The sequence below is a fragment of the Hippopotamus amphibius genome, chromosome 8, assembly GCF_030028045.1.
Source record: "Hippopotamus amphibius kiboko isolate mHipAmp2 chromosome 8, mHipAmp2.hap2, whole genome shotgun sequence".
NCBI lineage: Eukaryota > Metazoa > Chordata > Mammalia > Artiodactyla > Hippopotamidae > Hippopotamus > Hippopotamus amphibius.
In genome coordinates this window covers 88940766-88967006 of record NC_080193.1, presented here as the reverse complement: position 1 = coordinate 88967006, position 26241 = coordinate 88940766, and the positions used below count along the sequence as shown (strand labels likewise).

General features: G+C 55.1%; 1 protein-coding gene across 10 annotated transcripts in view; it reads right to left on the bottom strand.

The window, feature by feature from the left end:
* Window positions 1-26241, bottom strand: part of TNS1 (tensin 1) — a 225851-nt gene that overhangs the window by 83928 nt on the left and 115682 nt on the right. For 8 of the 10 annotated variants that reach the window (XR_009055069.1, XM_057745122.1, XM_057745131.1 and 5 more), the window contains 8 exons: window positions 17114-17155; window positions 16288-16338; window positions 10298-10347; window positions 7880-8051; window positions 5576-5626; window positions 4289-4411; window positions 3825-3889; window positions 1806-1889 (listed from right to left, as the gene is read on the bottom strand). Coding sequence is in view for 9 of the 10 variants with exons in the window: in XM_057745122.1 (XP_057601105.1) it covers window positions 1806-1889; window positions 3825-3889; window positions 4289-4411; window positions 5576-5626; window positions 7880-8051; window positions 10298-10347; window positions 16288-16338; window positions 17114-17155 (638 nt within the window). In the remaining variant the exon portion in view is untranslated. Of the gene's footprint in view, window positions 1-1805; window positions 1890-3824; window positions 3890-4288; window positions 4412-5575; window positions 5627-7879; window positions 8052-9618; window positions 9641-10297; window positions 10348-16287; window positions 16339-17113; window positions 17156-26241 lie in introns of those variants that run through there. The other 2 variants (XM_057745123.1, XM_057745129.1) reach the window with 2 other exon arrangements.

Here is a 26241-nt window from a genome sequence, read left to right as displayed (position 1 = left end):
GATCTTCTGATCATGCCAACAGGATATCTCTGTGTGCTGAGGACAATGAGCCCAAGGGGTGGGGTGACAATGAATGGGGGAGCTGCAGGCAAAGCCCCTCCCTCCCTCTCTCCCTGACTGCCTCTCCTCCAGCTACTCCAATCCCTGCAGGCGACACTGACAGGAAGGCGGGAAAGTGGCAATGAATCCCACTTTCCCAGTGGCTGCACTTCCACGTTTGGGCACAGACAGAATTACCCACCGATGAGATGCAATTGCAGATATGAGTTGCAAGGCAGATACAGATAATGTAAACACACACACACCACCCGATGGCATGCTATGTAAGCACACACTGAGCACAGTGGGATCCCTGCACCATCCCATTCCTGAGAAGTAACACTAAGCCCCGTTCTGCAGACTTTCAGCTCCAGAGACGCGACTGCTCTGCCCACTCTCTCCAAGCCACGCTGTGCCACTGTAACATCATGCTCCTCTATCTCAATCTCTTACTTTTCAAGGTCAAGGGCCAGACTCATGACCAAGGCCGCCAGCCATACGTAGTAAGCCATGATCTTGAACAATCGTTCTTTCCTCCCTGAGACTTCTTCCCTGGGAAGACTCTCACTGATCCACAGCAGCTGCGTCTGGCAGCCTAGTCAGAACTTTCTGCACATAAAGACATTCCATTTCTGATCTCTGACCCAGAGGCTGGCTACCAGCTGTCCTGTGCCAGTTGTAAGGCTCTGAGGTTGCCTGAGGACTCACTCACTTCTGCTTGGGCTTCCTGCTACAGTGGTGGAAACAGTCCCCAGCGGTGCCAGCACACGTTTAGCCAGGCAAGGTGGGGGTGATGGGGTGTGAGTTGGGGACCCCCAGCATGGAGAGGCTGGAAGGCTCCAGGACCTGAACCAAGGGGTCCTGCTTGCCGGGTCAGTGTTCCAAGGAGGTAGAAAAGTCAATGAGGCATTGTGGCCTTTACACTTGCTGTTCCCTCTGCCTGGACCCTTTACCCCAGACCTTCACTCAGATGCTTCCTTCTCCCTTCTCAGACCTCACCTAACATGCCATCTTCTCAGAAAGGTCAGTCCGTTGGAATCAGCCCCTCATGTCCACCCCGTCATCCTCTAGCCCGTCATGTTCTATTTTGTTTCTTTTCCCCATCAAAGCATGTCTCACTGTCTGAAATGACCTTGATGGTTAATTACTTGTATAATGTCCATCCTTCTCAATAGAATATCAGCTCACTAAGGGCAAAAGACTTTGTCCTGTTCAGCTAGATACCTCCAGCCCTTGGAACATACTAGAGTACCTAAAATTTGCCAAATGAATGAAGGATTCCATCCCTGTCCTGCTTCCTGCCTGGGCTGTTGTGGACCACATGGTTGAGAGCCCTCAGAGAAGAAGGTGAACCTTATGATGAGCATCCGTGACCTCCTCGGGGCAGGAGGCAGTGACATCAGTCTCCTGTAGACCCACCCAAACTCGGAAGCAACCTTGCTGCCAGGACCAAGTACGGCACTGCCTTCTTATATGAGCTGCCTTCTTGCACCTCCCGCCCACCGATGGCCCCGCTGCTCTCTGGCACCAACCTCAGCAGCCAATTGCTGTGCCCTCCTGTGGGCACACACAGCTGCCCACGGGTTCACCCATGTCCCTGAGCTCACCCCCCTCCAGGCTGGCATCTGAACATCCTTGCTTGGTACACCCCCACCCAGGCACGCTGCTCCATCCCTCAAGGGTACACGAGGCTAGTTCCCACGTATAGCAAGCAGGCACGCGCACACACACACACATGCACTGGGCCGAGAGCCCTGGAGACCTACCTTCTCTGGGATGGCTGGCCAATGGGTACAATCTTATCCTCATAGAACCTCTTCATTGCAAACCGGTCCAGGGCCTGGTCGGCACTGTGGCGAGCGACAGGTGGTCTGCAGAGCCAACTTTCACGAGACCCTTGTTCCCCCACCCTTGCTCCCCAGACCTGCAGAGTCCTCCGGTCACTCTGTCCTGAGATGCCTTCAGGAAAGGACTGCCTCAGCATCTCTCCATCCTGTGTGCTTCACTACTTAGCACAGGGGCCTTGGAGCTAGGTAGCCTGGGAGCCCATCTCAAGTCCACCACTGACTAACTAGTCTTGCATCTTGGGGCAGGTTACTTAATCTTCCTGAACCTGATCTTCCTTTCCTGTCAAATGAGGTGATAACTGTGCCTTTCTCGAAGGTTGATGTGGCAATTAAGTGAGATAACATCTATGAACAGCTTGGCACATGTAGGCACACAGTAGATGCACAGGAAATGTTGACCATTAAGCAAAGACTAAGCTGGGTCGGGTTTCTTAAAGTCATAAAATTACTCTCCTATTGCAAGCCCTTCATAAAACATTCTACCCACCCTCAAAGAGGTCACTTTGTTATCTTTTTTTTTTTTTTGGTTGCCTCAGGTCTTAGTTGTGGTACATGGGATCTTCTTTGAGGCATGCGGGATCTTGTTGTGGCATTCAAGTTCCTCTCAAGTTGTGGCATGTGGGTTTTCTCTCTCTAGTTGTGGCATGCAGGCTTCTCTCTAGTTGTGGTGCGTGGGTTCCAGAGCGCATGGGCTCTGAAGTTTGTGGCATACAGGCTCTCTTGTTGAGGCGCGCAAGCTCAGTAATTGTGGTGCGAGGGCTTAGTTGCCCCACGGCACGTGGGATCTTAGCTTCCCAACCAGGGATCGAACCCATGTCCCCTGCATTGCAGGACGGGTTCTTTACCACTGGACCACCAGGGAAGTCCCAAAGCGATCATTTTTTAAAGGGACAGATTACATAGGTTCCTCTGTTCTTGACTCTCCAACAATGTCCCACCCCTCTCAGAATAAACCCCAAAGTCCTTATCAAAGGCTACAAGGTCCCCAGGCTCTGACGCCTCCCAGCTTCACTTCCTGCTCTTTGTCCCCTCACTCACTCGGCTCCAAACATGCCAGCCGGGCGAATTCCCACTGCTGGCCTTTGTCCTTCCCTCTTTTCTGCCTGGAATGTCCCCTGCCGCCACCACCCCCCAGACTGTATAGGACACAGTCCTTGCCCCACTTCTCGCCACTTAATTCCAGTCTCTGCTCAAATATCACGTCCTCAAGAGGCCTCCCCTCCCCACCGTCTTGCTCCAGTCTCCGTTCTTCAAAGGACTAAGTACCTGCTCTTACTGATGTGTTTGTTTACCTATTTAACATTCATGAGGGCAGTAGCCTGGCTTTGCCCACTGCTCTATTCCCAGCACCTGGAGCAGCCTGCACAGTAGCTGTTCCACAGCCACTGGAAAATGACTAAATGAATGGAGGAATTCCCCTGCCTCTCTGCAAATCCAAATCAGGAGGAGACTCATCCACTGTTATCTCCTAGTCTTGCTGCAGAACACCTAAGTGGGGAGATGCCCCTGCTGGCCAGAGTCAGGGGAATGGATGAGAAAACATCTAGATGGTTCTGCTGGACGCAGACGTGCTCCCACATTTCTTCGTGGCTCCCTCCCTGCTCATTCAGGTAAACAGAAGGCAGTTTGACAAGGGAAAGTGGCCCCAGGAAGACAGGGTGTCCATGCATGGGCCTGCCTCTCATGGCTGCCCGCCTCCGGGGCCCCGGATAGAGAGACGATTCTCTCCTCTCTCCTGCTCTCTGCCCAAGGGCCCCTGCCTGAGAGCTGAGGGCAGGGACCTCCTCCTTTCCAGGGGCTCCTCACCCTGTCTTCAGCACCACTCAGCTCCTCTGTCCTTATCTTCCAACCCCAAGCAAGGGAGAGGCCCTGGGGTGGGGGTGGGATGGGAGTCTTGCTGTCAATATTCAGAGAATAGGAGGCTCGGAGCCCGCTTACCTGGCAGAAATGTTGCTGTAGTGCATGTAAGCCGCAATCACAACGCCTATCCTGCCTCGGTTTCCCTGAAAGAGTGCCGAACACAAAAGCCTTTACTTCCAAGGCTGGCCTTCATGCCCCACAGCCCATCCAGAAGCCTTGAAGAAAAGGGGGTCAGGGGCTGGAGAGGGGGTGGGATTCTCAGGGAGAAAAGGAGGAGGGAGGAAGCAGGTGGGGGCTGAGTCTCAAAAAGAAGAAGCACAGCTGGTCCTCCCCCACACCTGAGTGACCCACAGGCTGGTACCCTCGCTTCCTGGGGGTGCCCCCTGGACAGAGTCTACCAACCCCAAGAAGAAGAGTACACACGAACTTGCACGCTCACGCAATCCAGTGATACGGGCAGGTACATACACTCATCCAAGGATACACTCATGCTTGGGCACGAACACACACACACACACACATCCTGCAGCCCCGGCTCTGACCTTGTTGTGCAGAACGACGACATTGTGGGGGTCTGCATTGAGCCAAGTGTCCATGGCCTTGCAGACACTGCAGATCTTCTCCAGGGCTGGGGTGTGGAGGTCGGGCCAGCCAAATTCCAGGACCTGCGGCCCAAGCCATGAGTGAGAAGTGACAGAAGCCGGGAGAGTCACTGGAGGGCGGGGGAACACGCCATGTGCCAGTACCGGGGCAGGGCCACCAGCAGCAGGGCCTCAGTTCCTGCCCTGCCCATCAACCCCGCTGGGAGGCAGGGGTGTGGAGGCAAAGGACACTGATCCGGGACTAGAGATCCTTGGTTCTGACGCTGGCTCCCTGTGGGGCCTCAGGCCCGTCACAACCCTTTCCCCAGCCCCAGTCTCTCATATGTGCGTGAAGCAGGGGCTTAGAGTCGAGGTCCCTTCCACGTGACTTTGACCTTAAAACGTGCTGGGAGCCCCCGGCATTGCCCCCAAGCTCTCCTCCCACAGATGATCCCGAGGCCTGGCAAAGGGAGAAAGAAGGAAAGATGAAGGCTGCTCACAGCTCTTTCCCAGGCCCCGAACACACACACCATGAAGTTTGCAGGCCAGCAGAAAGAGGCCTGAGGGGCAGAGAGCGGATCTGAATAGCAGTCACCAGCCTCCTTCACACGTTTCTTAACTCACAGAACTTTAAAGTAAAAAAAAAAAAAAGGTGTGCTCGGAAGGGCCCAGAGAGCACACCTAATCCAGCCTGTCCACTTTCAGAGGTGGAAACTGAGGCCTGGAGAAGTCTGCCACCCACCCAAGCGATAGGTAACCAGAATCCAAGGGCCAGAGCAGACAAGCACGCAAAGCTCCCCACACAGCGCACTGAACAGCAAGTGAAAGACAGCTGACTATAGGAAGGCCTGTGTTGGTGATTCCCAGCCAGCTTAAATGCAGAATACTTTTTTTTTTTTAATTTTATTTATTTATTATTTTTGGGGGGGTCAGAATACTTTTCAATAAGACTAAATATCTCACAGCTCCAGCCCCAACCCACAGACCCTGTGTGACCACAAGGGGCAGACCTGGGTGGAAATCACCGTATTGAGCTTTGCTTTCTGTAATTCGTGTTACAGAAAAACTAAATATATTATTTTCTATTTTCAAAATAGTAGACGGCATTATAACTTTGAATAGACTTCGCAAACTGTCAGCACTTTTCCCCAAGATTATAATGTGGGAGCCTCGGAGGAAGGGAGCCTACCTGTTCCCTCTTTTCAGGCAGGGAGAATTCCTGCCACCCCCAAACAGCCATGGGCTCACCTTGGCGTGGAGCTTTGTGATGTCAGATCTCCGCTCAGAGAGGTTGAAAAGCTGGGAAGAAAGAGGAAAAGGAAGACACTGTAAGAAGCCTGGCCCTTTTGCTCCTTCTCTCTCCTTCTCTCTTTCTCTCTCTTTTTTCCCTGCTGGAAATTCTACCCAAGCATGAGCATACGTAGAGTCTCACACCAGACACACACAGACCTACAGGAACTCAACTACAGGTTCTCAGGATAAAGAAGGGGAGAGAGAGACAAGTATGTAGACACCCAGCCACTCTCCTGGATGAGCGGACGTCCTGAACTGAAGATGAGAAGGGGACGGAGCCTGTCTTGGGTCCCACGTGCCACCCCCAAGGTGGGCATCTCTCCACACTGAATGGAAATCCATTAGTGTCAAGCTATAAGCATCTGGCCATCTCCGATTTCCATCTCACATGTCGACTTTAGAAGCTCACCCCCATGAAGATGCAACTGCTCTGTGGATGGACACCCTCCATCGGAGGGTACAAACCGTGCTGGGTGGGTCTTCTTCGAACCTTGACACTCCTCTTCCAGGAGACACCCCCTGACACCTGATCACATCCCACGGGAATCCCCCAATCTCTGAATTCCTGTCTCCATCTCTGTAGGAGGCAGGCAGAACGCCCCTCATCCACCTCATGGCCTGGGAAACTCAAAGACCCCTGTGATGCCTTATGGGAAAGAAGAGGACCACAGGGTCTAAAACAGACAGGATAGAGCAGGGAGGTGGAGCAGTGACCCACAGAATCCTGAACTCCTGAAATCAGGCAGGATCTTAGATGGCTTCTGGTCCACTTGAACCCCATAAAGTAACACGCTTTATGCCGTTAACAACGGCTGCCGCTTGGGTGTCCGCAGACGGCCAGGCTGCACTAAGGACTTTACAACTAACAGCTGCCTTTATTCTCTCCACAACCATAGAAGTAGGTAGTGTTATTAGACCCATTTTACAGATGGGGATCCTAAAGCTTAGTGAGGCTAAGTGCCAAGATCAGATAGTTGGTAAGAGCAGAGCCAGCACAGAACTTCCTGATGTTTAAAGCCAGACTCTTAACAACTCCCAACACAGCTGATGGATGGGTCTGTGTAGAGGGCTGAATAGTATCCCACAAAAATTCATGTCCACCTGGAACTTCAGAATGTGACCTTATTTGGAAATAGGTCCTTTGCTGATGTAAGTAGTCAAGGATCTGGCGATGAGATCATCCTGGATTCAGGGTGGGCCCCAAATCCAATAACTGGTGTCCTTATAAGAAGAGGAGAGGACACACAGACACAGGAAAGAAGGAAGGTCATATGATGACAGAGGCAGAGATTGGACTAAGGCCACTACAAGCCAAGGAGCCACCAGAAGCTAGGAAGAGGCAAGGCAGGGTCCTCCCCTTCGGGATTCAGGGGGAGCACCACCTCACTGACATCTAGATTTGGACTTCTAGCTTTCAGAACCGTGAAAAACATTAATTTTGTTGTTTTAAGCCACCTAATTGGTGGTAATTTGCCCTAGAGACCAAAAACAGTCCCTACACCCCGCCTGTGCTCAGGCATCCCTGGCAGCCCTTACAGTGGCACGTCTGGTCCATGGGTCCAGCCCACACATACCTCCCTGTAAAGCGGGCCTGAGCCCTCCTCTGGGGCCGGGACAGGTCCAATCCCCCAGGCCAGCCTTTCTGACGTTAGAGACCGCTGTGCGGCCGGGGGAACCGCCTCCACGTCAGCTAGGAGAGCCTCCTGAGCCAGGTACGCTCCCGGTGTCAGCAACACCAGGTCCCGCAAGACACACTCTGCCGCAGCTCTGTCCTAAGACTGCTCAGAGGCACCGACAGGGTGACAGCCCTGACCTTAGACAAACACCCCACCTCTCTGTGCTCTCGCAAAATCTGCTTCCTAGGGCTGTTGTGACGTTAAATGTGTGGAGAGGAGTTAGAACAGGGCCTGGTTCGACATAAGCGCTCAATAATACGAGCCTTTATTGTTATTCTCTCCTCTTGGTCAACATACATATGTACACACACACACACACAAACGCACACACACGCGCGCACATCCACACACAGGATTTGGCTCCAGATTCTGCATCCCAGCTGCAAAGACACTCTTAGAGTACAGTTGGGCTGGACAGTGAGTGAAGACTCAGGCCACGAGAGACGCCCAGGGCCAAGGACAGGTGAAGGGAGAGAAGAGGAAGAGCCGGCTCAGGGGCAGGCGGGCAAGACACCAGCAGGAGGAGGTGGCGAGCAGAAAGGACGGGGGCACTGGACCAGCGGGCAAGGAGCCCCGTCCTCACCAGGTAGTTGCCTCCATGTTTGGACTTGAGCATCTGGGCCACCTCGCGGAGGTTGCTCCGGAAGTTCTCCTCATTGGCTGTGCTGGGGAAGGAGACGGCAATGATCCTCTCTGTGACGTACACCAGGTCCAGCTCGCAGCTGTCCTCCGTGGTCCGGCTCACACTCATGTTTCTGGGGAGAGAGCAGGCAGAGCGGGGTCCAGATCACAATCCAGGCCCCCAGGACGTGGTCCAGGGCTCTGCACCCCCTACACCCAGGGGGCTTGGCTGCTCCCTGACCCAGAGCCAATGCCAGAGGCTTCCCCTGGCAAGGCCAGTGCAGCCCGCAAGGCCAGTCTGGGAGCGCCGGGGAGAACAGAGCTGGGCAAGCTGGCAAGGATCTCAGGCCATTTCAGAACCAAAGAGTGATGACACCAGTCCTAGGTGCTCATCAACCTGTCGGCATTGCCTTCAATCTGGGATCCCACAGGTCACAGCCAGGGCCGGGACCAGCCAGGGCCCAAGAGTCCAGCTCAGCCTCCTAACAAACCGCGGCCGCCTGGTCTGGCAGAAGTTTCTCGAAGGATCCCTGGACAGGATGGCTCCAAAAGAGGAAGGAGAGCCTGAACTAGGTGCTCTTGCATCCCGGAGCTGAGCCTCCTGCTGCCCTCCCCATGCTCGGAGCTGTGGAGTGGGCGGGGAGGCCCCTCAGGGGCAGGGGCAGCTCAGGTGACATGCTCACCTGGGCTCCAGGTAAAGCCAGACCACAGCACACATTCCAGCCCTCCCGGGAGGCAGGCTGACTCCTGCCCTTTGTTCCCTGGCTCTCTCCCCACCTCTGGCAGCTCCCACCGCCTCCCAGGGCTGCTTCCTGCCAGTGACCTCCCTGATTTCTAAGGGCCCAGGGAGCAGAGGGGGCTGCTGCAGTGGCTGGTGGTCCCCAGACATCCCAGCGCCATCCGAGCTTCTCAGAGAGGCGGGGAGCCCCCAGGCTCGGCGCTGGGTGGGGGGAGGTGAGGCTCACACCTTTACACCTCACCCAGCTGCTCTTCCAGAGAAGGGTCTAGGATGCCCACTGGGGAGCTGATGGGAAGGGGAAATGGGTCTGGGGATGCTGGCGCTCCACTCTGAAGCTCACCTGTAGCTTCTGGAGGCACCTCACAGCCTGCCCTTCCTATCCCATCACCAGCCTCCTAGTGTCCCGCTTCCCCTCTCTACCCAAGGTCGGCAACACTCACAGTTCATGCTGATAACCTCTCACTACTGTGGGGTACAGTTGGGACTGGAGGGGCAGCAGGAGGAATACCACGGGGTGTTTCAAAGTGATGGAGCGGCACTGGGGGTACAGCCCCAGGACACCAAGAAGCGGGGCAGAATCCAGATCTCCACCAGGGTTAGCTCCGAGCCCAAGTGTATAGACGGGGCTTTGAGATAGGGGAGCCAAGGGTGACATACAGCTTCTCCGTGGTGGCAATGACAGGGGCCAAGTGGCAGAGGGGCCAGTGCCCTGGGAGCCCACTCTGAATTTGGCCTCTGAATCTCAGTCATTCCTTGTCCTGCAGCCTTTGGGGGTGAGGCTCCTAATTAAGGCAGAACAGCACCACCACCTGGACGACCTCAGCATCGCACTCTGCACCCACCCACCCACCCCACAGTGATTCTCAGCTGTAGGAGAGGAGGGGATCCTCTAAAGGGCCCCTCCAGTCTCTGTGGACAGCTGGCAGCTGGGCTACAACCCACTGGGAGCTTCAGCTACACACCAGGCCCTCTCAGGCTGGGGCTCCGTATCCCTGGGACCAGATTCTCACTCATCTCAGGAGCCTCGGGGTGAAGGGGTGGCAGAGACAGAAGGGCCTAAGCCAGTAAACCAGAGAACCTGGGCCCAGGAAAAAGAGACTGCATGAGCAAAGCACTGAGTCCCCTGTGGATTCCCTTCCCCCAGCCCCCACCAGCCCAGCCAGATAGAGAACCTTCCTTTTACAAAGGACCCTCCAACATCAGAAAGCTCTGCCCGTGGAGAGGAACGGGATCTAGCACAGGCCTCGATGCCAGCCGGTCCTGAACACAAACCCAAGTGCTGCCTCCTGGTGGGACCTTTAACAAGTCGCCTCATCTCCCTGAGACTCAGCCTCTTCATCTGCCAAATGGGAATAAAATACTTACCTTGCAGGGATGTTGCAAGCACTAGATGAGATCATGCAGATTAATAAAGAATCCAGCTCAAGCACGAGCTTCAAGCTAGAAGTGAAAACATCACCATTTCCCAGTGGTATCTACCTGCATCCCCTCACTGTGGCTTCCATGTTTGCCCGTGCTCCCTACCAGAGGCTTTGTGACTTTGGTCTCAGAGACCTAAAGGCATGACTTGCTGAGAACACCCACAGTGACCTCACTGCCTGCACCACCACCACCCTCCCGCCCCTCATAGCCCAGGCATACCTGATGGGCTGGGGATGGGGTTGGACACTTGGTGTGAGTCTGGTGGAGCTCTGGGAAAGAGAGGAGAGAAGCAGCGTTAGGGAGGGGGCCAGCTGGACCGCAGGAGAGCAGCTGAGAGCTGTCCACGCGAGCAGCAGGGCCACAGGCAAACACAGATTCCCTTCTCCTGCCTCTGCCAACATTCCAGCCCAGGCACCCTAAAGCCCCAGCAATGCAGCAACTCAAAGCTAAAAGCAATCAGTGCCAAGCCCACGTGAGCGAGCCAGTGTGCCTGTGAGCCCCCAAGGGGAAGGGCTTTCCTTCCCTGGGCAAGGAAGAAATCCCAAATGCTGAGAAATGCACCACAACTGGGCTGGTGCCATCTGCGCTGAGTACACGCACAATAAAACAGTTACTAAGCTGATGGAAATACATTTCCCCTTGCTTTGCTGGACACTGGAATAGTAACCCCAAGTGGAGAATAGAGACTGCAAACATGAAAGAAGGAAAGGGGAGCTCTGGCACCCCTCTGTCCAGCTCTGAACATTTATCCTCTGACCACCAGCTGCCCACATGCCCCTCCTTTAAAACAGCAACACTGGGTCACTCAATCAAAAGTTTTGAGACAAGAAACAGCTTGGCATGGCGGGTACCAACCAGGGCTAGGCAGCAAATCACGCTCCTAAGGACCCACTGCCCATTGTCTGTTACCCCCCTCACCCGCTCCCGTCCCTAGGGTTGTCGACTCGTACAAAATTAGGCAAATGGACCAAGCTGGTGTTTAAAACATCCCAGTGCAACCCGATAGCACAGTGATGAAAGCACAGGATCAGAGTCCCACAGCATCGTGCTGGCCAGCCTTGCATTACTTAATGCTCTGAGCCTCTGTAATGTCATGAGTAAGATGGGACAATCCTTATGGGGTTGTTAGAAGATTAAAGGGAACTATGCATATAAGGCACTTAGATGTTCTTACCATTATTACATCAAGTACAATTAAAAGGGGAGTTAGAGATACAACCAAACATTCACCCCTAGAGAAAAGCAAAGCCCTGCATCACCAGCTGCCACCCATCCTCTCAGCCACCTCGCTCAATGCAGAATCAGTCGCCCAATCTGTACATTCCCAGGCCCAGCCAGAGCCCTCTGAGCCCACTGGCACCTTCCAAACATCCCTGAGCCTCCCCTAAATCGGCCTTTCCTGACCACCAAGTTGCATCCACCTCTTGGAAGAGACAGAGAGGAGAAACCGAGGCTACAGCGACTCACCCCCAAGTCCTGAGGACCGGCAGGATTCACCCCCAGGCTTCGGGCTGGACCTCTGAGGCCCCAAGGAGAGGAGCCCCTTTCAGCCCTCTCCAGGCCCCGCAGCGCCTACGAGGCGGGGGTGGGTGGGCTCTGCAGCCTGGCTCCCGGCTGAGCCCAAAGTCAGGGCAGCCCCGCTAAGAGGAGGGCTCTCCATCAAGCCTCCCGTAAGAGGGCTGCGGCCAGAGTCCCCTCTGCCTGGGCTGCCCGCCCAGCTCTGAACAGCTCAGCCTTAGAGGCAGCAGGAGGAGGAAACAGCCAAGTGGGGCTGTCGGGGCGGAAAGTTTCTCTGTCTCCACAGCTCTCCTGGCCCTGAGGACTTGGGTTTGCATGAGTCAGGCCTGGGGAGTTGGGGGCTGAGGGCGGGGGCAGTAAGGAGGGGTTGACTTGTGTTTGGTTTTCAAGACCCAAACCAGGCTGTTCCAAAACTACCCACTCAGAGGAACGCAGAAACCCAACACTTCATCCGTCTCCGCTCCGCGGGTCCCTGATGAGGAGCTGCTGGATCTCCCCAGGCCCTAGGCCCAGCTCCAGGCCCCAGGGCCACCCTGCTATAAATAGCCCCTCGGGGTCCCTCTACTGCTGATCCACTGCCATGTTTGGAGGAGGCCACCACCGCTGCTTCTAACAACTGGAAGCCACAATCCTAGCCAAGGCTGGAGGTGCGGCCAGGACCACGGGGCCAGGCCCAGGTTGCTGCAGGGAGACAAGGGGACATTGAGCCGGGCTTGGCAGGGGGACTGGGGAACCCAGGGGAGACTAGGGGAGCCTCCACGGGCACAGGGGTGAGAAGGATGAAGGGCAGGAAAGCCAGCTCCCGCTTCTCCACCACCCCCCTCCCGTTACAACACTCCACATTCCGCAGCCTCCCCACCCCAAAAAGCCAGGAAAGATAAATAAAAACTTGGCCCCAGCAGGGTCTGGCCATGCCGCCTCCAGAGGTGATAAGACAAAGTCCAAGCCGGCTCTGCTCTGCCGGGCCAGCGGAGGAAGGGGAGGCAGGGGAGGAAGCTGCCCTGGACGGTGACCCCAGCGCAGAGGACGGGGACGAACAGCTGGACGGTCATCCTCTGATGAATCACTGGACCGCCCTCTAACCGATGGGGCTTCCTGTTTTCTGCAAAGTTTGGGGGCATGTGACACTCGCTGGCAGAAAGCAGACGTGCACAGGTAACACGTCCGAGGGCTGGTGGACAGAGTCACAGGGAGAACTGGAGAACCACAAATGGGCCAGGGGAGGAAGCGGGGCGTGTGAGCAACACAGCTTAACGGTCCAAGAAACACAGTGACCTCACACACAGGGCTAGAGTCGGCAGTGCCTTCTGCAGCTGCCTGATCACGCAGGCCTTTTTCAACAGGGATGTGGTCCTCTCTGCTCCCCATCAACGAGTGCATTCCCTCATTCAGCGAAGCTTCACTGAGGGCCACCGGCTGTGCATGAGGTCCCTGACCTCAGAGAGCTTATAGTCTATGAAGGAAGATACTCCTCCACAGAGACAGCGTGAGAAGCTGTCGCGTGGTCTCAAAGACCAATCTGTAAAAGGGGTACAGCACAGCCTTGTGTGATTTACCTGTTCCACTTAGAGCCTCTGGGAAAAACTACCAAGGGCTTTACAAAGAGTACTCTAAAGATTTTGTTTTATAAAGAAAAATAAGCTCTCTGCCTGCCTGTAATTCCATTCCTTTCCTCTCTGGGGCTCTCAAAGCCCTGTACCCACAGGCTCTGAACTTCTTCCCTGCCCCTCCCAAGACACAGATGGATAAAAGGACTTTCAGTCCAACTCCCTAGCCACCAAGATCTCTCCCCTGTGGTCATCACCCAAACACAGTCTCTCCTTCGCTTAAAGGACACTGGGAAAGGAAATTTCACAGCCTTCCCCCAAGTGTCTTACTTCTTTCACTATCAGGCAGGTCCTCCTGGTATCTAACCCTCACCCTTCCTGCTGCAGGTCTGGCCAACTCTGTTGGCCTTGGTCCTCACTGCAAGCAGGAGCTGCTGACCACTGCTCAGGTGCTCCAGCGCAGCTCAAGATCTATGACCCTCGGCTCCATTTTTCGCCTCCTTCTTCCCCGCCATGCAGCAAGAGCGGGAACCCCAGGATCTGGGTGGGGTTGGTGTGGAGCAATGACTGTGTGGGAAGAGCGCTGCCTTCCTTTGAGGTCCACAGACCAAACACAACAGCTCTGGACCAAAAGAAAAACTGTTTCCTGAGCCCAAGTCCCCAGGGGGCACAGTTGGGAGGAGGGTCTGGAAGCAACACCAGAGGCCATGTCAGGCAGCCAGAGACTGGTGACCAATCTACATCAGGGGCCCTTCCCCACCCCTACGTCTCCTCTGGGGGCTGTGGCCACCCCCGCCCCTCCACACCAGCCCCTCCAGCCACACCCCTTCCTCTCTCCTTCCTGCCCACCCGCCTGGATTTTTCCAAAACAAAGTGCGACACAGCACACCATCCACAAACTCTGCAACACACCAATCCCGTTCGAGGAAAACAGCCATTCCTGCCCTGTGAGTGCTGGGCCATGGGCCAGAGACAGGAAAACAGCTCAACAAACAGGCACATTATCACAGCAACAGGCCCAGAGCAGCAACCCTGCCGCTTCGGAAAAGGGGCTCCTCACCCAGGGCAGACGGCGGGAGAACCCAGTGGCTGGGCAGCGGAGCCTGGGGGTCACTCAACCTGGGACAGGTGTCTGGGAACCTCAAAAATTAGGTTTTCTCTCTTTCTTTGCAGTACGAAGGCCATTCTGGAATCTGCTCACTTGCTTAGCGTTTCATGAACTCCTTTAACTAAACTAATTAGACCAAAACTCATCTTGTCCCTCCTTCCATATCCAGGCAAGACATCACCCTTACCCACTCCTGGCACGCACAGACACACACACTTTCATCCCAGATCAACAGAACTTTCTCCTAAGAAACCTCTAATCCCAACTAAGCAGCAATCTCCTTCTTCACCAGGACCAAGGTCATATACATCTGTGCATCAAAAAGTTCTTCCTGATGTCTAACTTCACTCTCTCTTGCTGCAGCTTTACCTTGTAGGATCTGTCTGGCCCAGGCAGCTGCTCTAGGATTTAGCTTAAAAGAGTGTCCAGGCCATTGGCTAAAAAGCTTGGTTCACATGCCATTACCCTGTCCCCTGACCAAGGGTCGGGAGTCCTGGAAACACCAGATCCAGGCAGAGGTCCCAGGATGGAATGGAGCCAGTGAGCCCCTCCAAGCCTCTGTTTCCCCATCTACAAAATGGGGCCACAGCATCTGCCATAGCGGGATGTCACGGGGACCAAAGAATACCCAGCCCACAGGGACCTCCCTGGCAGTGCAGTGGTTAAGACTCCATGCTTCCACTGCAGGGGTCACGTGGGGAACTAAGGTCAGGGAACTAAGGTACTGCATGCCGCGCATCGCAGCCAAAAAAAGAAAAAGAAAAAAAAAAAAAATACCCAGCCCAGTTCCTGGCCCTTAGCCAAAATAACAGTAATAAAAATGGCTAACATTTATTGAGCACACAGTATACACTTCGTGAGCATTGCACCAGCTAATCTTCAGGAGTAAGTACACAAAAAATTACTTTCTCCCCTACACCCCAGCCCCAGAAACATCACACACTCGGACAAGGGTCCCTCCCAGCTTGTGCACTCCACGCTCATAGGACCCTGCATACCTTGAACAGAGCCTTCCCCGCTAATTTGGGAGGCATGTTCCTGCTCCTCCTGGCAGGGCCCCGTGCAGCCCTGGGACACCTCCGCCTTGCAGGGCTGGCCCAGGGCAATGTGGCAGTGGCGGTGGGCTCATCACAGAAGTGCGCTGCCTGCAGGAGCCCAGCACCTCCCTCCGAGGCCCTCCCCGCCGTGGGTCAGGCAGCTGTCAGATGATAGGGCCTCATGCCATCAACAGCTCCCCCTGTGCCAACCGCCAAAACCACTCCCTGTTCCTCTGCAGATCAGGGCGGGCAAGGATGGAGAGGCCAGCAAAGGGGCAAGTTGTCAGAGAAGGGTAGGGAAGAAAAAGAAAGGCCTGACTTCACTGGGCATCTGCCCCTGGGGTGTGAGGACAAGCCCAGGCACAAGTTCTGCTCAAAGCAGGGTCCTGGGAGAGCCCCTCCTTCCTTCCCTGGGGTCCTTCCACCAATTTGCCCATCGCCCTCCACCAAAACCACAGGGCAGGAGGCGCCCCTGAGACCTATCTTTCAGCTTCCTCCTGAATCAATGGCATTTAGGCCATTTTCAAAGCCTCCTCTCTCCGAAGAAGCAGAGCCTGTGATTCCCCAAGAGCCGCTGACCCTCCAAGAGCCCAGGAGTCCCTCTTCATCTCTGCCCTCAGTCCCTCCTGCTGCAGTGCTGCCCGTTCCCCTGGCCTCTACCTGAGCGACGGCTCACCACCCAGCCAGGCCGTGCACGGCAGGCCCCGGCTGTCCTCCCTCCCCACCCTGCAGCACTAAGATCTGCCTCAGCGATGGGCAAACTAACTCTGGATCCAGCTGGGCTGAAGCCAAGACTAAGGTCCAACGCCTAAGTTATGGGGCCTGCTCACGAGGCCTCCCAGCCCCTCTCCCTGCTCCAGGACTGAGCTGAGCAATTCTACAGAGGATGCGGCGAGGGACGCCCCACCACACGAGACAAGCGTGAGACACTGTCCGCCGCCCCCCGTCCCCACGCACAGGGACCCACCACATCTTCCTCCTCCCCTTCCCCATACTCACGTCTTCCTCAAGGCTTTTCCGTGTGTTTCCACCCCGGGAGGCTCCTTCTCCCTGGAGACAAAGAAAAGACAGTCAGAAAGGGGAGTCGAGGAAAGTCATCAAATGTACCAGGTCTTTCATCTGCTGGATGTGGCAGTGGTGGAGGTGAGAGCTTGACAAAAGGGCCTGGGAGAGGACTTGGCTGTTCGTGTAGCATTTCTTTGTCCACGAAAGGCCCCTCAGAGCCAACCACACCTTCTCATCTGTGTCTCTCCTGGTGGAGATATTATTATTCCCATTTTTGCAGATGAGAAAACTGAGGCACAGACAGGCTAAGGACCTGCCTACAGTCTCACAAATAGAACCTTGGAGGAGTTGGGATGTGAACCCAAGTCCTCCATGTCCGAGCCCATCACTCCGCCCTGGCTATTGCCAGGAGATGCCTCCCGGCTGCCAGACTCGGTTTCCCCATCGCGTGACCCACCCACTTCCTTCCCTTCCTCCTCCATGCAGCTTTTAGGAAGTCATCCATCTCTCTGCTAAGTCAGAAGGACGTGTGTGGAAAGATCTGCCTGGCTCTCTCACATTCTACGTATTCAATAAAAAAGCCCACATTTAAAGACGCCCACACTGGCTTCTCCCTCCCTGCCTGCCTAGTTCCCCAGCAATCCATTTCCAAACACACAAGGGGACAGTCCGATGTCCCCACCCTTCCCTCAAGTTCCCCAAATCTGCTCCAGAAGGATGTCCTCAAGCACATGTGTTCACGTTCCCCCCAGCCTTCCTTCTGCGTTCTCGGCCTCCCCAAGCTGTTCCCCACCGCCCGGCCCCGTCTGCTGTCACTCACTGTGTCCACTACATTCTTTGGAGCAGTCTCAGTGTTGATGGGCTGTGGGCAGAGAGAGAAAACAGCATGAGGCCTCAGGGCAAACATCCCCAGGGTGGCCCTCTCCCCGGGGCTGGTGGCCGTGCTGGGCAGAAGGCCTCCTGAGACAGCGCCGATGTGCTGACCCCAAGCTTGCAGGGCAGAGTCTGGAAAATGAAAGACAATCCTATTGGTATTAGAACCATCCAGCTTGACAGACCTCATTAGGGCCCCTAACTCTGACAGTCGCTGACCCCTCACAAAGGAACAGGAGCGCGTGAGTGACTCTTGTTCCTACCTGCCAGGCAGCTGTACCTACACTGGCCGCTTCATTTATCCACGAAAACCCAGTGAGGTCGGTACCATTACTACCTTTGAGCCCCACTTTACAAATAAGGAGAAATTAGATGAGTGGACCAAAGCCATCAACTACTAAGGGGGACAAGAGGTTGGAACCCCATCTCAGGTCTCTATGCCTCATGCTGTGCGAAACCACAGCAGCCCCGGACACCAGGCCAGCCAGAGTCCTCACGCTTCAGTGGGCCTTCAAGGGCCGCCCGCACCATTGGCCCTGCCCCCTCACAGGCCTCAATTTCCATTCCCGAAAGCTGTTCCATCCCGACCTCTTGCTATTCCCACATCCAGGCTTCTGTTTGTGGAACAGCTTCTCCTTTTTTCCTACAAGCTCTCCTCCTCCATGAAGCCCTCCCTGAACACCCCAGCAAAGGGGTCTCTCATTCCCATCTCAGAATTCCAATAAACCTTACTGTCTGAGCTACTTATCTGGTCCTCATCTGCATGAATAATCTCATTGTCAGAATATGTCTAATTCCTCAACTACTGTTTTATTTGTGATTCTTATCCCACCTACCTCCGAAACAGATTCAAAGCAGCATTTTTACCAACTCAGTTGCTATACCCCTCGTGCCAGAGACTGGGGTTTATGCGCAGCGAGCCATCAATAAACACCTTTGGATTGATCCCGTCCCTCATCCTGGTGCCATCCTTCCCTTGCTCAGAACGTCAGAAGTGCTTCCTACTAAAGGCATCCTGAAACGTGGGCTCCTCGGACTCCCCCACAACAAGAGAGAAACCTCCCATTCCAGGGCCACCCCCTGACCACAGTCTCCAGGGCTCCATTTCCAACTCAGTGATGTGGTTAGAGGGGCCCTTGAATTGCACAGATGGACGTGGACATGAACGTCAAGGTCATGGAAACAAGCCTTTGCTGAGATGACTGTGGGCCAGGTTTAGAAAGTAGGCCTCAGAATAGGAAACCCGTGCTCAAACCCCATCCCTGGGACCTCAGGGTGAGCTGTTCATGTCTGAAGACAGGGGAATGGACAGAATGACCTCTGAAAGGTTCTGGCATCTGGGAGGAGAACTGGGCATGGAGGAAGGAAGCGGGCTGAGCTGAAGGCAGTAGTACTCTTTCTAAAAACGCCCAGACTTTCCCCCTACTGCCTGGGAGACGGGAGGCTGAAGCCAACACTTCTTTCCAGGTGGATGAAACCTCCTGTGTAGTTCAAGGTCAAGGCAGCCTGGGACGGTTGAAGGAAGACAGGGTGGAGGAACAGAGCAGGAGCTGGGGAAGCACATCAGTCAGCCCCTCCCAGCCCCCTAGGCTGGCCCACCTGGAGTCTGAGGATGGCTCTGCAGGGGGAGTCAAGATACCACATTCTGTCCCCACCCAGCCCAGCCCTAATCCTCACCCAGCCACCCCCAGAGCCCCCACTCCTGAGCCATTGGCCAGCGGTCAGGAGCCAAATGAGCCCACAGGAAATCCCCAGGGATCCCTGCCCAAGACGGAGCTCTAGGAGCTGCCTGACCATCAGGACCAGGCTCTCCCCTTAGCCTCCAACCACCACCTGGCCCCACCCAGGGGAGTCCTCCGCCTGCCCCAGCCCTCTGACCGCCCCGCCCATCTCTTCTGGTCCAGGGCTCTATAATGCTCACGTGGAGACCATGGACTGAGCAGGATGGCCCAATTGCCTCCGCTCTGAGCTGCCCCGGCCTCCTGTGGGGAGGAGAAGGCCTGGAGGGCAGATCACAGGGACCTTCTGCCTGAAGAGTCTACACAGCAGAACTGAGTCTGAACCCAGATCTCCCAGCTCCAAAGCCCTCACTCTTCATAGTGCACACAATCAGCCTCCCTGACAGGGGGGGTCAGAAAGGGCAGAAATAGGGTGGGATGGAGAAGCTGGCCCGGAGGAGCCCCTCATCCTGCTCTGGGGAAAGCCTCCTAAGAAACATCAACTGGGCAGAGCCGAGTGAGAGCTGGGGGCTCAGACATCAGTGTGCCTCCCAATCACCTGGAGGGCTGTCGACAGACACACAGGTGGCCGGGCCCTCCCCAGAGGGTCGGATCCAGTAGACTAGACAGGGACCCAAGAATGCGCATTTCTAACAGGTTTCCAGGTCTGAGGATGACACTTTGAAAACCACTGGTCCAAGCTGACAGCATTGGCAGCAGATGGCCGGGCCACGTCCTGACTCTCTCTGCTCTCTCTGTGACCTCAAGCGGGTCACTTTGTCCTTGCTGCTCTTCAGCAGGACTGCACGGTCCTATTTTGTGAGAAGCAAATGAGATGAAGCACAGACAGCACTTAGAACAGGGCCTGGCACTTAGGAAGTGCTCAGTAAATGTGAACTGTTATTTATCAGCTCAGGCCCAAGGCCAGGCCCTCTCCCAGCCCAGCCTGCCCCGCCCTTTCCCACCTTGACCCTCCTGCCCCGCCCCTCCCAGGTCTGGCACAGTGCAGACCAGGGAGTCAATATTAGAAACCACAGGCCTCAGCAGGACAAGAGAAACTTCTCTCCCTGCCAGCAACCATCTGAGCACCAGCCCCTCTGCCCCGACCCCTTCCCCACGCCAGCTGGAGACTGGCCACAGGGCCAGCCATCAGATGCCTGCTTCAACATACTGGTGGAGAGGCTTTCTGTGGAGCTAAAAATTTCCAAACACCCCCTCTGACCTCAACACCCAGTGTTTTCCTGCAGTGTTTGCAAACACAGCCCAACATGCAGGCAGCGCGCCCCACCCCTCCCCTCCCCCAGTCCTCCTGGGATTGAGTCCTGCTCCTCTGTTTCCCAGGCGCTGCCTGCTCTGGGGCTACTGGGAATGAAAAAGGCAAGGGAACTGGTAACAGGATGGGGGCGGCGGAGGTGGGGGGGGTTCTCCCCTGAGGTCACCCCTGCCCCAGGCCCTGCAGGGAGGCTTGGGTACGCTAGCAGAAGCTCCCAGGCCATCAGGGCTGTGGTCTCCTGAGGCCACAGCCCCAGAGCTCCAGCGGCTGGCAGAGACCCACCAAGCCCTGGCTGTCACCGTACCTTTAGTGCGCATACGAACACACACACTGCCTTTGCAAGCACTCCTCAGACACCATGTCCTCCCTCCCCATTTCACAGAGGCAGAAACTGAGGTACAGAGAGGTACAGGTATGACTCACCCAGCCTCTCACAGTGAGGTGCATGGCAGGACTCCAGTAGGCATCCAGGTTTTATAAAGCCCACTACTGAGCTCACCCACCCTTACCCCAGTGCCAAGCCAAACTGCAGGCAGGGTTAGCAGGTGCCTGCTGGTGGGCTCTGCTCTTCCTTCTTCCTCAGGTTCAGCTGTAGAAGGATAAAGCAGGCTGAACGCAGACAAGGACGGCGCCCCCCGCCTGGCCCCTCCCCCTGCCCAATCCCAGGACAAACCCAGGCTTTCCAAAGCTGAGGGCAGCTGACTCACTGCCCCACCAGGGGTCTTCCAGAATGCCTCCTGCCCCCAGGCAGGACAACTCAAATCCAGCTCAGGAGCAGGTGGCAGGGTTTGTTTGGACCTGGTGCCACTTGACCACCAAGTCCTGCTCTCTGTGGATCACTCTGCCCTAGGGCCTCAAACCCAGGAGTCTGGAGCAAGGGAGGGACTAGAGTGAGGCTCTCAGGGCAGAAAATGTAAGGAGGCATTTAGTATCAGGATGCACAACCCTGAGAGCAATACCTCCCCAAATTTTGTACCCCAGGTGCCTCACTTGCCTTACCTCTTCCTGGACTTGGCCCGCAGGTGCCTTTTCATAATGTTATCGAATTAACAACAACTACTCAGCAGGTACTAATGATGCCCTGGGCTAAATATTGGGCTCTTTGCTTTCGTAATCATCAGTGCTCATAACCAACGCTCACAAAGCAAGCACTACCTCATCCTACAGGTGAGGAAACTGAGGGGCTGAGAGATTAAATAACCTGGTCAAGGTCACACAGCCTGTAGATAAGGACAGCTGGTGTCGGAAGGCCTCCCCTTACATCTCCCTCATGCTCTGTCTCCTCTCCCTGGCCATAATCTTCATTCATTTCCTCTTGCTCTTAATCAACTGCCCTCCTGTTGGGAACAAGCTTTCTGCGGCTTAAAGACCAATTGTCTCAGATCCTCAGGAGGAAGAGGCTTCTTCAATACACTTCCAGAGGAAGAGGAGGAAATGGGCTGCAGTAGGAGAGACTGGGATCAGACATCAGAGAGAACTTCCTGAATGTGAGGGGTTGTGAACCACAGGGTGGATAAGGGAAGCTGCACATCCTTTCCTCAAGGTTTTTTTTTTTTTTTCCCCCCAAAAAAAGACACATAAGCCCTTTCCATGCGTTTACCCACCCCCAACGGTGTGGGCCCAAGGAGGGGCTGGTCTGCAGAGGCTGGGGTGGCTGGGATGACTGCCTGGAGGTTCACTCAGTAGGACACGTTGGTGGCCTGCAGGGAGGGTGAGCTGGGAAAAAATGTATCTGTGGGCTGCTGTTTTGGAGGAAGGAAAAGGCAGAGGGCCATAGCGGAGGGGGGGAGGTGCTCAAGCCCTGGACTGGGGGGGAGGGGAGCCGGCGCAGAATGCGGACTCAGCCTCCGGAGGAACATTCCGTCCAGAAATTCCTCGCACCCTCCCCCCTTCCACCCCTCCAGCTCTCTCCACTCTTGCCCCCTGGGAGGCCTGGAATCCGGGCAGTTTTTCAGGCCAAAAAGACCCCATGACATCACATTTATTGCCACGGACCACAGACAGACTGTGAGGTCAGGGGCAGCTCTGCCTGCCTGTCAGGAGGGGAAGGGAGCGAGCGAAGGGCAGGGGGCACTGGGGGGATGTCCTCAGCCCCAGGACCCAGAGCACGTTATTCTAGGCTCACTCCCTCTCAAAATAGAACCCTAAGCAGATGAAGAGGGGACTGAACGCCAAAGGGAAGGGCAGGGAAGCACCATTACCCAGGCACTTAGACGGGCGTGGCCAGGAGAGCACCCTGCAGAGCCCACCGCCAGCTGGGCTGGCAGCAGAGGGGCACTCTGAGTCTCTCTCGGGCAAATGCGGACACTGAGTTTCCGGGGAGGGTGGCCAGCTCCACACTAGCTGAGGTCAGCCCCTTGCCCCACGTTATTTCCCGGCAACCCAGGAAGGGGGCGCTTCAACACGGACGGCAAGGGGCTGGAGGGAGGGTACCGGCAGCCCGGCCCCGAGAGGGTTCGGGTGAAGCGGCTCCAGGGGCCACATCCTCTCCCAGGCAGGCTGCGGCCACCAGAGCAGCAGAACAGGCTGGATGTGATTGACTGGAATGTGATGGCTGATCTTCCCTGCTCTCCCAGGGAGGGGACCCGGCAAGCCCACTCCTGTCCTAGCCACCCCCCCAATTCACCCTGAGGGACCCAGCACCCAACTCCAGGGTGCTAAGGCCAGGCAACTGCGGACCCTCCAACCCTGTCCTGCTCGCACGCGCTCCCCAGGGCTGGCTCTGAGCCAGGCTGGCATATTTCTCGCCCCCTCCAGCCACGCTCCCCTCCCCGTGGATGTTGTTCTCCTCCCTCTCAGCCGGGGCACTGGGAGTCTATGCCACCCCAGGCCCTTCCTCCACGCCCCTCTGACTGCCCTCGCACAAATCCTCCCCGCCACGCTGAGCACCTGCACCCGCCCCGTCTGGTCTACCCAGCCCTCCTGGCAGCCCCCTCGCCACCGAGCCACACCCCGCAGCTGGCAGTAGATTCCCGCTCTCAAAGCCTGCTTTGGGTCACTTCCCCACTCAAGAACCCACAATGGCCCTTAGTGCTTGGCTCCACAAGTTCAAGCTCCCCAACCTGGCTTCTGGATTCCTCCCTCATGTGGCCCCCTTTTCCTCGGGTAGCCTCCACTTCCCCTATCTGCACCTCTGCTCCCATCTCATCAGTGCCCACCACCATGCCACGCTATTCCTGCCTCTATTCCCACACTCGGGCTCTTCCCAGCGGCATCCCAGCCAGGGCCACCAACGTGCGACAAGGTTGCCTGGCCCCTCACCCCCCTCAGCAAGCGCACTGGATTCGCTCCGGCCCCCATCAGGCTTGGTCGTCTGTGCCAAGGCCCTACCCCTTCTCTGTTTGGGCCCTACCACCTTCCGGAAGGCCCTCTCTGCCTCCCTCCTCTCTTTCATTTGCTCAAATCTTAAACTGGACTTGGAACAGGAGGCAGACCTCCTCAACCAGAGCAGCACAGATGGACTGCTGCCCTGTGCTGCCCTCCCTGGACTCCAAGGCCACCTGCGGTCAGAACACCTGAGAAGAGCACTAATTCATTTCCACAGTGGAGTTCTCTCTCCCCCCCACTGAACAGGGTCCCCGGAGAGCAAGCCGCATCATCCAACTAGGACTTCTCCCAGTGGGGGTCAAAGAAGAGGTGGTCAGCACACTCATGGATGCCTTGACCTCCTGGGGACCGTGTCCCTTCACAGCCCAGCCTAAGGGCGAGACCTCAGTGGGCCCTGAGGACTTCTACCCAAGGACCCCCCCAGGGAGGGAAACTCCCATCTGTACCCTCACAGGCATCAGTGAGTGTGTGTTCCAGTGACAGCGACTGCCCCAGACAGCCCCGATGGGCCATTTTAGGTGTTAGAAAGCTCTTCTTTACACCCAAGTCTCCTCCTCTTTATGAGACCCTCAACTTACGAGGTTCTGCTCTGTGGAGAGCAAGGGAAAGGAAGCCAGCTGGTCCTTCAGGATGGTCTCACTCCCACTCTGCACCCACCCGTATTTTCCGTCTCCAGACTAAGCAGTCTAGGTGGTGCACGAACTGGATTTTGAACCTCCCTCATCATTCTGGGAATCCTCTTTGGAATGCAATGTTCAGAGTTTGCCGCCTCCTCTGAAAATCAAGACCCTCTCAGGCTCATCTCTCCTGGCATTGTTCCATTTTTCAAAATCTCCCAAGATGGCCACCTATGGCCCACTCAGTGCCCTTGGATGAAATGCATCAGGGCTGGGAGTTCAAATGAACTAAAGCACTGCCTGCCACTCTCCCTGATGGAGAGCAAGATGGCAGTGCCAGGCTGGCGGGCTCCACATGCTTCCCCTTCTCTTATACCATGAGGCAGCACGGTGCCTCCTCACCCCAGATCTGACACAGGCATACCTTGAGAAAGTCATTTGAAAATCTCAGGACCACCACCTCACAACCATTAGGATGTCTACTATCAAAAAAGAAGAAGAAGAAGAAGAAGGAGAAGGAGAAGAGGAAGAGGAAGAGGAAGAAAGGAAAGAAAGAAAGAAAGAAAGAAAGAAAGAAAGAAAGAAAGAAAGAAAGAAAGAAAGAAAGAAAGGGAGGGAAAGAAAGAGAGAGAGCGAAAAGAAAAGAAAAGAATAGAAAAGAAGAAAAAAAAGATAAAATGGTACAGCTGCTGTGGGAACAGTATGGTGGTTCCTCCAAAAAATTCAAAAACAGAATTACTATATAATCCAGCAATTCCACTCCTGAGAATATACCCAAAATAACTGAAAGCAGGGATGAGAAGAGATATTTATACACCCATGTTCATAGTAGCATCATTCATAGTAACTAAAATGTGGAAATAACTCAAGTGTCCATCAACAGAGGAATGAATCTGTAAACTGTGGTATATACACACAGTGGAATATTATGCAGCCTTAAAAAAGGAAGGACATTCTGACACATGCTACAACATGGATGAACCTTGAGGCTATTATGCTAGGTGTAACAAGCCAGTCACAAAAGGACAAATATTGTATGAATCCACTTACAGGAGGTACTTGAGTAGTCAGATTCACAGAGACAGAAAGTAGAATGGTGGTTGGCAAGAACTGGGGAGTGATTATTTAATAGGTGCAGAGTTTTTTGTTTTACAAGGTGAAAAGCATTCTGGAGGTAGATGGTGGGAATGGTTGTACAATGAAATGGATGTATTTAATCCACTGACTATGCACTCAACAATGATTAAGAAAGTGATTTGTATGTTATGTGTGTTTTACCATAATTTTAAAAATGAATTAGAGTAAAAATAAAAATCCCAGGGCCTCAGTTTTCTCCCCTGGGAAAGAGTAGGATTTGACTAGATGGCCTCCAGTCCTCTCACTCTTGTGGCTCCGTGCCTACTGCATCCTCACCTGACTTCCAGAAGCCCTGGCACTCGGTAGAAAAGAACCTTGCAGCCCCAGCGTGAGAACAGTGCCTGGCACAAGGTAGGCGTTCAGGAGATGTTTGCTGGTAGGATGGATGGCAGATAGATAGATGGATAGACCTGCCCTTAAATCCCAGGCCCGCTGGCAAACAGAGAGGTTAGCACGTGGCTGGCACTGTTTAGAAGAAATCCAGGAGAAGCCCACTTAGCAATATCAGGTATTTACATGGTCAGCAAGCACCAGGGTACCGGGGAGAAAGCAGACCCAGGAATCCAAAACCCTACTCCTGACCTAGCCCCCACCATCACTGCATGACTGTGAACCCATCACCTGGCCTTTCTGAAACCCAGTTTGCTCCCCTCCCCAGGATGGGCTCACACATCCAGACCACCACACAAGTCACTGAGGGCTTGGGGTGGCCCATTGTCAGGGTAAGGGCTCTGAAAACCGCAGCTGCTGGGCAAGCCAGTCACATTTGTCATTATCGTGGTTACACGTGTGGACTCTGGTGCCAGGCTACTGAGTCGAAATCCCAGGCCCCCCCCTGGAACAGCCCTGTGGCCTTAGGCCTCATCTGTGTTCCTCCTCTGAGACGTTGGGATAATCCCTCCACCTCCCTCACTACATTACTGTGAAGGATAAATGAGTATATCTTTGTAAATCTTTCACAACAAAGGTCTGCAAAGAGAAAGTTCCATACAAGGGTTAACTT